A 15,331-nucleotide genomic window follows, 5' to 3' on the forward strand; every position below is an offset into this window, starting at 1 on the left:
CCTTTGTTGTGTCCAGATGCCATTACATACGATCACCAGACGGGGGCTCAGGGGGCTGAATGGTGCCCGAAGACACACCTCTGGATACTGACATTTAGAATGCTCCTGATAAGAAAGCTGTCTTGGGGCACCTGGGCATCTCAGTTGGTTGGGCATCTGACTCTTGATTTTGGCTCAGGTTGTGATCACAGAGTCCTGGGATCGAGCCCCGGGTCAGGCTCTGAACTCAGCAGGGAGGCAGGGAGTCTGCTTGGGATTCTCTCTCCCTCTGCCCCTCCCCATACTCTTTCTCTCTCAAAAAAAAAAAAAAAAAAAGGAAGAAGAAGAAGAAGAAAAGCTGTCTCGACATCCTAAAACCTAAAAAGGCAGCTCACTGCATTCTTGACAGGCCCTGCTGACATGTATGAGCTTTTCATCAACTTTTGGATGCTTTGCTCTCAAATATGAATGGGCAGTGAAGGATGGTAAGATAATTTAGGAAAGCCTCCAAAATGAAAGCAAGAGATCAAAATAACAAGTTGGGGGTGGTGGTGAGGTAACCAAAGGCAGTAAGAAAAAAAATATTTTATAAAATATAATCAAATCCTCAGAGAGCTAAAATACTGTGGAATAAACTGTATTTATAATATATTATATTATATTATATATAATAATATAATATAATAAATCTATGAAACAACAAGAAACTATAAAAAGACCACCTAAACCTCCCAACTAATTGAGAAAAAGGGCTTTGGAAATTGAAAATATGACAGCCAAATAAAAAAGTCAACTGAAATAGTGGGAATAAAAGGTTGAAAATAAGCTAAAACGTAACAGACAAATAGGACAAAAAAGAGAGGAAAATTGTAAGAACAACCTGGGGAGTCCAACACTATATGGTGAGGCATTTTAGGAAAACAAACAAACAAACAGACGGGAGGAATGACGACAAACATTTCCAGAACCGAAGAACTAAAAATTGCAAAGAGAAGGTCAATGCACGCACCACGGCACATGAAGAAACTTCGTAGAACCTTTGAAAGAAAAAAAAGACTAACATCTTTTTTTCTGTTTAAAGATTTATTTGAGAGAGAGAGAGAGAGAGGGAGCGAGCAGGGGAAGGGGCAGAGGGAGAGGGAGAATCTTCAAGCAGACACCCTGCTGACCATGGAGCCTGACATGGGCTTGATCCCACGACCCTGAGATCATGACCTGAGCCGAAATCAAGAGTCGGATGCTTAACTGCCTGAGCCACCCAGGTGCCCCAAAAGACTAACATTTTCTAACTGAAAATAAATGAACTTCCTTCCCCAAGCCCCACATGCCCCACACAGAGATATGAGAATCAAAGACGCATCAGATTTTTTTTCATTAGCAAACACTGGAAATAAGAAAACGGTGGAGAAATGCCGTCAATAGTTCAAGTGAATATGGTTATAAAATTAGTATTTTACATTCAGCCAAAGTCTCATTCTGTGTGATGGCAGAATGAAGATATTTCTGGACATGCCAAAATCTGAAAAATCTCCCTCCTTTAGAGCTGTTCCCTGCAAACGACTGGAGGTAGCGTGCCAGTGAAATATGGGACTATGCCAGGGAAGAGGGGGCAGGAGAGCCCCCACGGAGGGGCAGCCCAGGACGGCAGCTGCAGATCTGAAGAGCTCTGCAAGAATCCTCCAGGAAGAAAAGAAGGGACTGCCAGAGAACCTAATGATAATCCATATATATTCATTGTTACAACGCGTAGAGTGTATTTTCTAAACAGAAACGTTATTAATAGGTGTTGCACATCGGTTGGAACAGATAACAAAAGTTCACAAAATTTTCAAATAGAACCAACAAATGAAGAAATGAGGCAATTATTTCATTAAGGAAAAGCAAAAAATGGTGCCGTAAGAACGGAAATCCATTATAACACACCATTCGGCGGGCACCGAACATCTGCACTCACAGAAGTTCAAACACTGTCAACTGGTTTATCCAATGATTGTTGCATGAACCACACTGGATGAGCAGGGTGGGGGTGGGGACGTGATGGGGGTGGTTGTGCACGAGAGCTGAGCCCTCATGTGCACCAGCACATCCGGTGAAGCAGGAAGAAGCAGCAAGAGATCACGGCGGAACAGAGACAGACAAGCCGGGGAGCAGTAGCGGGGGGAACAGGACAGGAAGCAGCGGGACAGGAGGGCTGGGCCGGGGACCGCTGTGGCCTCCCACGAGAAGCACGCCCACTGCCTCCTTCAGACTCCCTCTCCCGTTCCTCAGCAGCACACACGTCTGTACGGCGTTACGGCTGATGGGTGTGCTGGGTGCCCGCTTTGCCCTGGAAGCTGTACGTCCTCTTGATAAACTCTTGTCGAAGCCACTGTTATCGGGGCTTCTACTCTACGCAGTCAGAATAAGTCTCAACCGATGCAAGGACTATTTAATGTTTGATGTATGGGTATCGTTTTGACCAAATATTATTTGATCATTAAAAAACTTGCTGGAAACTATGACTGAGGGCCAACTGTATGCCAGACAGCAGGGGCAACTACTTTAACATATTACGTTGTCTTGTCCTCACAGAAGCCTTGAGAAGTAGGTAATTTTTCTACTCTTTTATAGGTGAGGACCATCAAACTTAAGTACCTTGGCTCAAAGTCCTAAAACTGGTAAGTGGCACCACCCAGATCCTCCCACGGTCTCTGATTCCCCAGTCTGTGGTCTTAACAATGATGGCCCACTGCCTCCTGGGGTCTAAAGAAAGACCCCAGACCAGCCCCCTCGGTTCTCACAGCAAATAAATTAACTTCTTCTTCTTTTTTTGGGGGGGGGGTATATTGTTTTGTTTTCTGTAATTCATAATCAAATGAGTCCTGTCACATCAAATAATCAAATACTTGTTTTCTTTTTTACTTCCTATACCACTATACAGTGAGGAAGAAACCTATCTTAGGAAAATAATTTTTTTTTAAAGATTTTTTACTTATTTATTTGACAGAGAGAGACACAGCGAGAGAGGGAACACAAGCAGGGGGGAGTGGGAGAGGGAGAAGCAGGCTTCCCACTGAGCAGGGAGCCCAATGCGGGGCTCGATCCCAGCATCCTGGGATCATGACCTGAGCCGAAGGCAGACGCTTAACAGACTGAGCCACCCAGGTGCCCCTGGAAAATAATCTGTTGCCAGGGATTTATTAAAAAAGAAAAATACAAATCTTTCCAGTGAAATCCTAAAATCAGGACCCACTGAACTCACGATTTCTGGTATACATTTCCAGATGTGGATAATTCTTTCATTCTTTCAGAAACTATTCCCTATGCACTAGCTATGTACCCAAGGCTCTGTGAGGCCCTGGGAGATTAGCACCAAACACAAGGACGATGTGGTCACTGTGCTCACTGAGGTCAGATGCTGGAGGACAATACAGACTAGTGAACATCCAGACACGTTCGAATACAGCTGAGGAAAGTACCACGAAGGGCACCTGGATCGTCTGAGAACGGTTTATGTTCCATGATATTCATAATACTGACCAGCAGGTACTTCAAGCTCTTCCACTAACACAAAGATTTAAAAAATACGGTTATACCACCCAATATTGGTGGTATATTAGTTGACAGAGCACATATTGTGTCTTGTTTTATTTCCATGTCCTACAAAAGAGATCTACTCCACAAGCCTAGAGCAAAGGTTTTATTCTCCCTTTTGTGGACTCCTGCCCCTTTGGTATGTACTTAGTTCTATCCCCAGCCCAGTGCATGCAGCTGCCTCTGGGCAGGGCTGGACTTAGCTCACAAGTACGAGCATTCATACAGAAAGACAGGATGACAGGGTGGCCCACAGTATTCATTTACATCACCGACCATTTTAAGAAACTTTTTTGTTCTCAGCTTCATTTATAACTGTCAATGCATAAAAGTATTCCTAAGGCAGCAAGTCTCCAGCAATGCACTGCTCACATAAACATTTACAGAAGTAGTTTGGCAAAAAAACAAATTTAATCCTGAATTTGTTTTTTTGTTTGTGTTTTCATTCTGCTCTTATTGCTGTCGACGGAAATGGCTTTTATAAATCTCTTATGTTTTTTGCTATCCAAGTTCACAGCCAAGATATTTATTAAGTGCTTTAAAATCTATTTCTCCTCCCACTCCACCTCCTGGTAGTACGGATGTCTCCAAGTAGTAATAACGAAGGAAGGGAGGGGCGCCTGCGTGGCTCAGTTAGGCAGCTGCCTTGGGCTTAGGTCATGATCTCAGGGTCCTGGGATAGAGCCCTGTAGAGGGCTCCCTGCTCAGTGGGGAGTCTGCTTCTCCCTCTCCCTCTCCCTCTGCCCCTCCTGCTCATGCTCTCTCTCTCTCAAATAATTAAAATCTTAAAAAAAAAAAACCAAAAAAACAAAGGAAGGTGGTATGATCCATGCAGATGAAGACGAGCCAGGCCTGTACCACACATCTCACGTGCATCATCTCCGTAATTCCCGCAATAACCCCAGCAGGCCGACCCGCCATCGCCTATCTAGCTTTCTGACCTTCTGCAATCTCCTCAGCCTCTCCGGGCTTCAGTCCCCCGAACCAGACACAGACAGTGAGGCCACCGTGAGGGGGTTACGCACACAGGAACACTGCGTGCAGGCCCTGGCATTATTTCCTAATTACAGGTGGGAATGCCAATAGTCTACAGTTATGGGCTAACTATAATTAAAGAAAGGCTGCAACAGTCAGATCTGCAGCCTGGCAGCTAGCAGCAGGAGCCATGAGCGCTGGAACACTCGGCGGTGACCGCACACCTCACTCCAGACGCCGAGGCAGGAGACGAGTCGCCCCTTCTCAGTCAGCACAGCCAAACCCTGAGCCCTTACAAGGATGTACCACACAAGCTGGTGTCCAGAAGAGAGGAGTCTTCCAGTTAACGGTTTCTAAAGAAATTCAAGACTATAAAAAACAAACAAAAAGCTACTTACAACTTTGTCTCATAATCTTTCCAAGCTTTGTCAAATGGCTTCTTGAGATCCTTAGGAAAGAGAAAATGAAACTGAGATTGAATTTATTTTTGCTTAAAGGCAAACAAATAATTCTGAAAGAACATCTCAGCAGAAGTGCTTTCCTTTACAGGACGCGTGAAGCCTGACACAGACACTCTGACGCACCGCAGAGCACGCATCACCCGCGAGAAGCCTGCGCAGGCCCGAAGGGCGAGCTTCCCGGGGGCACCCGTGAAGCAGGACCTGGCGCCCAGGAGAGGCTGGGCCCGGGGGTCACCACCGATGTGGCCAAGACTCAGCGCAGACTACCTGCACCCACGGAGGCCCTCACCGATACTCAGGAAAGTGCCTCATCTTACTCTTCAGTCAATAACACGATGTGAAGTGGCACATCTTTTCCAATGATCATTTTCCTAGTACTTTTTTTATGCTAAAAATATTCAGAGTGCCTTTCAAATACAAGTACCACTATGATCTTAAAAAAAGAAATCAATCCTTTCCAGTTAAAGTGAAAATCAAATTTCTGAACACTTACTCCTTTGACTCCTTTCAGGTCTCCTTTTAACAAGGAGTCCAAGGTGAAGATCACATTGTGGCTCAGACCCTGGAGCTGGAAAGCAAAGCAAAGAGGGGAGACGGTTAAAAGAGAAGTGCATATAGAATAATAAAATCAGCTACTGTTGACTGAGCATCCTGCACGCACCAGGCTCTGTGTAAGGGCTTTCGTGCACCAGCTCACGGACCCCGAGGGCCACGCCGAGGTTGGGTGGCAAGACGAGCGTCCCCTCCAGCACGCAGGCAGAGAGCTGGGGACCCACGCACTGAATGACCACACGGCAGCATGCGTGCTCCTAGGTGAACAATTCCTCGAATCATCTGTAGACCTGTCACCGCTCTCCTACTGACATGGTTGACCTTAACTGGACTTTTTTTCAACTGCTTCTCTCAGAGGAAGGAGGGAGCTACCCAACCGGCTTGTACCACTCCTTTCCATATGCTTCTATGGCCTCTCACTATCTGAAATTACCTGGTTTGTTTATATGTATACTCTCTGTCCCCCACCAGAACATAATCTCAATGAGGGCAGGGGCCTCGACTGTCCTACTCACTGTATCCTCTCTGTGCCCAGATCCATTAAGAAGACAAGATATTCAGGAAGCACAATCTAGAGCAAGGGTGCAGGGTTTTCACTGTTCCAAGGCAGTGGCCTGCGTCTCCTTGATTTTAAGATGGTACAAAAGACGGTCATAAAGAGTCAAGGAGACTCCTAGCACTTTGGGGAAATCAGGGTTAGTTGTGTGGAACCGAGACGGCAGGGACCTGCAGAACCAGGTTACAGCTGGAGAGGTCGGTGGGCTCCCCCATTCAGGAAATAATTTGACTCCTGTGTAAGAGTGTAGTCATTTGTCACTCCAGCCAGCCACCCACCAGTCCATCGGTCATTTGCCAAGTACCTGTTCTATGACACTCACCACACCAGCGGCGAAGGTGAGTAAAACACTTCCTGCCTTGAGAGAGGAGATCACGGCACGCAACGGACGCTACCGCACCTTGACATCCCAAGTGCCATCAGAGGCGGAAGGAGAAAGTGGGGAGGACCTGAGCTGACACCTGAGGCTTTGAGGAGGACCCTCTGAACCACATCTATAACTCGAGGATACGATCACCCACTGTAGACGGTGCTGTGAAGGAGTTAATACACCTGACAAGTGCTAGCGGGTTTCTGGACACCTAGGAAGTGCTGAATACACGTTTATTTTTAAAGTCCAGGGGGATCTTAAATAAGAAATAAGAACAAGGCCAAGTGGAGTGGAAGGGACACCTTCTGCCAACTCCTGTCTACTGCTCTCATCTGGGGCTTCCGGAAGCTTGCCATCCTAGCTCTGCCGTCCTCGGCCACCAATTAACACACAAAGTTAGTTGTCCAGGGCACACACCACCAGAGGGCCTGGATCACAACCAACCAACTCTCTCTTTCTTCTTTCAAAGACAAAAGATTCTGAATACCAAAACAATTTTGTCTATGCAATTTCACTAATCCCACACAGGGAAACTGCCTGGCTGGCAGGTGCCAAAAGCGAGAGAGCCACAAATTCAAAGTCTGCGTTCTGTGAGGTCAAGGGCCTTGGTTCCTGGGAAGCGGGGTGAAAAACATCTTAGATATTATAATGGCTGTGGCTCTCCAAAGGGCCACAGCACATAAACTTGATATACAGAGTACATCTATTCTATTAAAACCTCAAGGGGGAAGTGCTTAGTTAAAAAAAAAAAGGTCTTTAAGGGGCACCTGACTGGTTCAGTCAGTGGAGTGTGTGACTTGATCTCCAGGTTGTGAGTTCGAGCCCCACGCTGGGTAGAGATTACTTAAAATTAAAATCTTAAAAAAAAAATGTATTTAGGGGTGCCTGGGTGGCTCAGTCGGTTAAGCGGCTGCCTTCGGCTCAGGTCATGATCCCAGGGTCCTGGGATTGAGCCCCGCATTGGGCTCCCTGCTCGGTGGGGAGCCTGCTTCTCCCTCTCCCTCTGCCTGCCTCTCTGCCTACTTGTTCTCTCTCTCTCTGTCAAATAAATAAATAAAATCTTTAAAAAAAAAAATGTATTTAAAAAGGCTCCTTGGGATGGGGTGGGGGGCATTTTGCAGGTAATAATAAAGAAAAAGTTGAAAAACACTGGCCTTGGGTATGAGATGGAAAAAATAAAGACTAACAGGACTCACTCTCTGCCACAGACAAATAGCCGCCGTAATATTTTGCTCTGAGTCCTCGGCAAGCTCATTCCTGAAATACAAGCCTCCTGCATCCCACTATCCTGTGGATCTCAGGAGTTTGTGTGGATGCTGGTAGGTGAGGCAGGGGCCCACCTGCCCTCCACTAGCCTGGCCAGTCTCTACCTTTCCTCGGTTCATAGACATCCTTACATTATTCTCTTCAAAACATTTACCATCCCTCACCATTTACATATGTACTTGTTTCCTCATGTGTTCGCTGCTCCTCAATTTGAATGCAAGGTCTCCGCGAGTAGGCTCTGTATGTTCACTGCTGTGTTTCCAGAATTTAGAACACTGCCTAGCACAGAGTAGGTGCTCAGTAAGTATTTGTAGAGTGAAGGAAATACAGAATCATGTGAGTACAAGGTTCTTCTCTGTAGAACTGTTTATTTTTTTAAATTCTTTTTAAAGATTTATTTATTTTAGAGAGCGAGAGCAGGGGGAGAAGCAGAGGAAGAGAGAGAGAGAATCTGAAGCAGACTCCCCACTGAGCACGGAGCTCGATGTGGGGCTGGATCCCACAACCCTGAGATCACAACCTGAGCCAAAATCAAGAGTTGGACACTTAACCGACTGAACCACCCAGGCGCCCCTAGGACTGTTATACTGAGGCAAGGCTTAGTGCTTGTCAACAGGGAAATAGTTAAGTAAATTATGGAAGTTCTAAACGACAGCCACAAAAACGAGAAAGTTCTTTATGTCGAACTTCGGAAGTATCTCAAGATAAATTGTTATGTGATAAAAGCTAAGTGTAACAGTATTCACAGCATACAAAGTTTCATATAAAAAGAACAGGGACACCTGGCTGGCTCAGTGGGTGGAGCATATGACTCTTGATCCTGGAGCTGTCCGTACAAGCTCCAGGCTGGGTGCTGAGATTATTTAAATAAAGTAAATAAAACTTAAAAAAAAAACAAAACAAAAAAATGGGTTTATGTTTAAATTATTGCTGAAAACATATAAGCATATAAGCTAGTACTGCTTCCCAGCAGGGACAGAGACTGGGTGTGCAAGGGGGGAGGGTGGGGTAAGAGCCTTTTACTATGGACCCTTGTGCATAAAAAATATTTTTTTGGTACCATGTACTGTATTGTTTATTAAAAAAAAAAAGAGAGCAAAAATCCTAAAACACAAAATGAGATGACAGTGATTATCAACCATTTTTAACTTAGTCCTACATCAGGGTTTCCACCAATGCCTCAAATCCATTGTGAAATGGAGCAGGGAAAAAAAAATACATTAATGTCATTGCCACCTTGGTCTGAAGGCTGTATTACAACACAACAATGAAAGAATTATGAAACTGTGGTTAGTACTGAATGTGGGAGTTGCTCGGAAGGAAAAGTCCCTCAAAAGCCAAGTACTGACCACACAACAGACGTGCGCTGTAAGCTTTCAGTGCCGCCGCTGTGGGCAGGCACGGGGGTAGGGGGAGGTGGGCCGGAGCTGCACTGGTGGAAAACCCCAAGAATTAAGAATTTCTTTGTGGTTATCCACACATATACTCTTGGGAGCTGATAAGAAACCAAGAAGGCCAAATATCGTGTATTATGAATTCAGAATCTTCCCAGTGATGAGCCTAAGAAAAGGCCCCAGGAAAAAAATTTTGAAACTTAAAACTTTCCCCACCTTACTTCCCAGGAAAAAGCAAGTTCAGTTGCAAAAACTGGCAAAGGAGACTTTTTTTTTTAAAGATTTTATTTATTTATTAGAGAGAGATCGAGAGAGCACGAGCAGGGGGCGAGGGGCAGAGAGAGAGAGAGAATCTCAAGTAGACTCCCCACTGAGCACGGGGCTCAATGTTGGGCTCAATCCTATAACCCTGAGATCACGACCTGAGCCAAAATCAAGAGTAGGATGCTTAACCAACTGAGCCACCCAGGCTGGTTTAAGTACAAAGTGAATAGTAACTACCAGTCATGAAGATATAGAGGAAAGTCAAAGAGAAGACAGACTAATCTCAAGAAAAGGAAACATTTAAGAAATATTTATTGAGGGGCCAAACAAAATTTCCTTCCCTGGAGATCTCAATGAAGAGAAGATTTTCTCTGATATTTGAAGGTATTGCTGAGTGACAGCGACGGATTGCGTGACTTGACAGTTGTGGGATTCTGTGATTCTCCTGCTTTTTTATTTTCCAGTTCTTTCAGGAATCCCTCCCATGGCCTGAGCAAGGCTTGCAACCTGATGTGTAACAAAAGCATCTTCAGGGCAGCCGCGAGGAGGCCAGCATAACACAGTAATAGAACGAGTGGACAGCCTTCCTGTATCACCTTCATTATCCTCAATGGATTTTTTAAAAGGCTTTCAAATCTATTATATCATTATTTCCCATTAATTTTACTAAAATTCTATTGATTATTCCATTCCCATTTACTCAAGTTCCAATCTATTTCCTTTCCTTTAATGATAAAGTTGAATTAATGTAAGTTCTTCACACGAGTCAAGATAACATGAGGATGAAGGATAGGTTTCTATCCTCTTTTTCCACTTTATTAAGCAAACACATGAACAGCCTTTCAGGAATGATGTTTGGGTGTGGTAAATATATCTGCTTTCCAAACAAACTGTCTGTTTCCTTCCTCGCAAAGAGGAAACGTCCCCTGCAAATATATACATCAAGCCCAATGAGAAATTTGGAATAAAGACAGGAGGCGGCTGAGGTCTGTCCTTTCATTATGCAAAAGTGGCTTGTTTAAGCAAACAAACTGTAATATTGGTTTTGATCAAAATAACCACTTATTCCTTACAACTGTGTAGACACTACCAGATGTTATACACACAGAACCTGTAATCCCAGACGTGAGAGAGGACTTCACGATCAGCTTTCCTCTATGTATCTGCCCTGATTTTTTTTAACCCCTTTAGAGGGTTTACCACAAAATGAAATGATCTTATTTCTTGCTGATGTCACCTGTCTTTCCTCTCTAGAAGGTATACTTTTTTATTTTATTATTTTTTTTAAAGATTTTATTTATTTGACAGAGAGAGACACGGCGAGAGAGGGAACACAAGCAGGGGGAGTAGGAGACGGAGAAGCAAGCTTCCCGCTGAGCAGAGAGCCCGATGTGGGGCTCGATCCCAGGACGCTGGGATCATGACTTGAGCCGAAGGCAGACGCTTAACGACTGAGCCACCCAGGCGCCCCTAGAAGGTATGCTTCTTAATTAGGGGGAGGCATGTCATCTGTGTTGTCCCCTAACTGACCAGGTCCCAGAGCAGGAGCCAGGTAGCAGCTGAAGGTCACCACGGGGCCCTGTGGCTTCTGGCTGGCCCGGGGGGCTCCCCCCCCCCCCCCCCCAGGAGCACAGGCAGAGGGGACATGACTCAAGAGCGCCTAGTCCCCATCCCCGTGTGAGGGCAACACAGCTCTACACATGGTGCCCCCACGACGCCCACATGCACGTGGCACTTTATCATTTAATGAGGACAGAATTTGCTTGCTTTGCCATCCCACATTAATTCTGACATTCCTTCTCCGCTGCCCACTGGTTCTCTCTCCTTCCTCTCTACAGACAGAAACAGTTTCACTGAAAGTAAGGCTAATGCAAATCTGCTGACTTGCTCAACACATTGGAAAATCCAATTAAAATAATGAGCCAGCTCCCAGCAGTTAAGTCGACGATTCCCGGGAATAAATGAGCTGTCTAGTGTGTTAACTCCTTCATGGCCTACTCGTGCACCTTCATGGCGTCCTGTCGTCAGGCCGTTTCCAGGGAGTCATGATACACAGGAAAGAGTTCTCAGCATGAGCTGAGAAGCTCAGAGGCATGTGCCCACTCATTACTCCTGGGTGACTCTGGGCAAACCGTTAACCCTACTGACTCGGTTTTCTGATTTTAAAGTGGGTGTCCCAGCACCTTCCTCAACTAGCCCCAGCTGGTGTGACAGGATCAGGAAGAACAGATACCACGAAGCTCCCACTTTGCAGCAGGCCACAGGGTTGCCTGCCTCCACCCCACTGCTCCATCGGCTGCTCCTGATAACCCTCAAAGTGTTGTTAAGTCACGTGCTCAAACACACTCAGAGAGTTAAGTGGAGGGGTCAAACCACAGCCCAGGGCTAACTCCAAAGTCAGTAAACGGTCTACAGCACATCTTCTTGCGGATTATCAGAATGTTTTGAAGACTATGATACACTACACACATGAATGGACAATTGTTATCAGCTACGACTGACCTACTGAACAACTACTGAACCAAGCTTTATTGTATTTGGTTGAGTATGCATTAAGGGGAAACAAAGAATACTGCTCACAGGTTGAGGGCACTTACAAATGCAACACAGATGAGAGTGTATGTTCCTACCTTACCCACTGCTCACACACTGGTAACCAGGTTTATGCTTCACAGCTGCTGGGGTGCCCAGGGCTCACACGGTCAAGTAGGTGACACATACTTAGCCAGGTGTGTCCTTGGACAAGTCATTCAGCCTTTTAGAGACTCGGTCTCCTTGCTTGTAGTGGGAATGATAAGCCACCTGCTAAGGGTGTTGCAGAAGATACGGGGTGCTATGGATGTGAAATGCCTCACAACACAGACTCTTAATAAAATGCAACTAGGTTTACTTTCTCACACTTGAAAAGCTCAGTGGTAGTGGTGGAAAAAATACAATGATAGCATTTCGGATACTAAAATAGGTCTTTTGAGGCTGGGGTGGAGGGTGGGAGGACTCCCAAATGTCCTTCATATGGCACCACATTCTCTCCAATGGTAGGTTTTATGGTTGTTTCCCTGCCTCATTCTGCAAGAGGGTCTCTACAAACTGTAGGTTAATGCATCCTATTATACATCATGCTCTAATCCAGGCAGAGCAGCCTGAATTAGATTTATTAACATGACAGATGGTACTGTGTTTAACATATGTTATGTAAAGTTAATGCTCACAACAACTCAGTAAGATGATTCTTGATCTCACCCAATTAATGAGGAAACAGGCTCAGAGAGGTTAAGTAACTGGCTCAAGGTCAAACAGTGAGTAAGCAAATGGACAGGTTTTTAATTAACGTTTTTACTGACTCCATTCTCATTTCCTGAGTCCTACTATTCGAGTGATCTTTTAAAGTGACTATCAGATCATATCACTCTCCTGCTCAAAACCCATCAATGGCTTCCCATGGACCTGGATTCAAATCCAACCTCCCAGTTTAAGTCTGGCCCAGGCAACCTGTCTGAAGCCCCTCTACCCGTTCCCACTGTCCATCAACCATGCCAGCCCTTCCTCCGGTTCTCAATCCATCAAGCTCCCCCGCACCCCCCACGCACATGCTTTACCTTGAGCCTGGACCACTCTTCCTTTGGCTACTGGCAAAGAACCTCCTATTCTAGTCTCCATGCCTCCTCCACAGTGAGGTCTTGAGCCCACTCTACATAGGTCTCTCCTGCCTGATTTCCCTTTAGTCTTAACGAGGCAGAAGAGGCTCACTGTCAGAGCACAGTGCATTTTACCAGCACTTGATTGTTTCTTTACTGTCTAGAGCAAAGCTTCTTGAAGGCAGGAGCTATGGCTGTTTTCCCACCACTGTGTTACATCAAACCCCTAGGACAGCATAGACCTGTCATATAAAACACCTGTTGATGGAATAAATGGCTGAACAAATGAATTCCTCTCCATGCCCAGGAAAGCTGTTCTGAGGCTCAGAAGTGTTACAGAATCTGAGCCAGTTTTGGTCTTCCCGGAGCACTCTGCACTTCCAGATTAGAAGGCAGGGAGGTGGGGGCGGATTTAGGAGGACAGGAGATTAGAACTGCTCCCAGGATATGGCTGGGGGTGACAGACCAAGGGTCTGTCTGCCAGACTTCGACAACTGGGGAAGAAGAGTGTTCTAGATTTGAACCTGCCTCCACCTGGCAGTGTGGATATAGGCGGGTCACTTCTCACTGAAAAAACAAGGTCTCTAATATACCTTCCAGGTACAGTACTCTTATAGCTTAAAATGAGCTACTGAGATACGACTGAACGCACCAGGAAAAAATCCAGATCAACTGGGTGAGAAGAGTCCGAGGGAGATGCTCACACTGTCCCACAAGCAGGATGGGGCCCTGCCCCCCCACCTCCAACAAAGTAACAAAAACAGTAACTAAACAATTCTGTAATGATGCTGAAGAGTTAGAAGGGTCAGTTCATAGTTCCTATCAAAACCCTTGATTGTTTTATATTGTCTGTAATGTCTATTATCTATAAAACTTCTGCCACAATATAAACAGAACCTTTTGAAAAAGTCTGAAATATCTCAAGAAAGTGAGCTTCTTAATTTGATCAGAGCAAGAACAGACGGGACTACCAGGGTCTTGGGCTCCAAGCAGTTTCTCTCCATTTCCTAACTGACTCAAACAATAGTGAAGGAAGGGGAAATAAAAATATGCAAACTGAATTCACACAGTAATGAGGGCCAACATCGAAATAATCTATTGTCAGGGCACATGCAAAATTTCAAATGATGCCCTCGACTCTTGTTCTCAAAGGAGAGAACATGGCAACAACGGAAATGTTCAACACAGGAGCCTTGGTCAATAAATCCCGGTGCGAATAAACGATGGGCGTTCTATAGAGCTGTCAGAAATGAAGTCATGGACACTGCCGAGGGGTTCTGCAGACCCTGCTGTGGGGGACAGCTGCTGACTGCGGGGGAGGCTTGAGGCTCCTCACTCCATCTCCACCACGGTAGCTCTGCGTTAAGAGGCTGTATGCTTTCAGTTAAGCAAAGGTCTGAAGCTACAGTGCTTTACAAAACCAGAAAACGTTTTCAAAATATATGTGAAAAATCAGGTTATCAAATAGCATTATAGTATGAAACCAATGTGGTTAAAAAGTTATGGCAATAAATACACCTACAATAAAAAGATTTATAAACAGAAGAAAAGATTAGAAGATACAGATCTATCTCAACCCATAAACAGCAGATTGTAAGGCTACTGGTGGTTTTTATTTCAGTGTTTATCCCCTGTGTTTTCTAAGTTTTCAACAATGAACTGGTATTATTTTTGTATTCAGAATATTAAAAAGAAATAAGACACAGAAACACAAGAGGGCGATATAATCACCAGCAGCCTATTTCTCATTCAGCTTGTTATCTGACTTACTAAAACAACATAGAAACCAGAGAGCAGGTATAAAAGTAAAAATAATGAATTAGGGAGTGAATTTGGCAGGAAACATTACAACTTCTCCGTAACACTAGGGAATTCTGTATCTCTGTCCAGAACGACCATCCTTCCCTTACCAAGTATGGTCCTTGGACCACTCGTGTTTGCATCACCCAGAACTTGTTAGAAATGAAATCTCAATCCTAATTAATCAGACACTCTGAGGGGCACCCAACCACCCACGCTGAAGCAAGCTCTCTAGGTGTGATGGCACCAGCATTACACGAAGGGCTGTCCAAAGTAGAAGGAAAACCAAAGTTCCTTTAGAGAAGGGAAAAAGCCTACAGTCAAAATGTGGAAGGCACTTGTCTAAGGTCTAGGGCATAATCACCATGAGAAAAGCACAGGAGTGACTGTTCTGGGTGATGTGGGGAAGACGTGAGGTAAAGGGTGACCCAAATCACACCATTATGCTACAGGAATCAGGAAATGACAAGACTGAATTTAAGCAGAAAATACAGTTCTCCTGGAAG

General features: G+C 45.1%; 1 protein-coding gene across 10 annotated transcripts in view; it reads right to left on the reverse strand.

The window, feature by feature from the left end:
* ASAP1 (ArfGAP with SH3 domain, ankyrin repeat and PH domain 1) overlaps positions 1–15,331 on the reverse strand; it is a 344,878-nt gene that overhangs the window by 97,461 nt on the left and 232,086 nt on the right. For all 10 annotated transcript variants that reach the window (XM_032415481.1, XM_032415484.1, XM_032415490.1 and 7 more), the window contains 2 exons: positions 5,482–5,556; positions 4,926–4,975 (listed from right to left, as the gene is read on the reverse strand). In XM_032415481.1, coding sequence (XP_032271372.1) covers positions 4,926–4,975; positions 5,482–5,556 — 125 coding nt within the window. The remainder of the gene's footprint in view (positions 1–4,925; positions 4,976–5,481; positions 5,557–15,331) is intronic.

Source organism: Phoca vitulina, unplaced genomic scaffold, assembly GCF_004348235.1.
Source record: "Phoca vitulina isolate PV1807 unplaced genomic scaffold, GSC_HSeal_1.0 scaffold18, whole genome shotgun sequence".
Taxonomy (NCBI): Eukaryota; Metazoa; Chordata; class Mammalia; order Carnivora; family Phocidae; genus Phoca; species Phoca vitulina.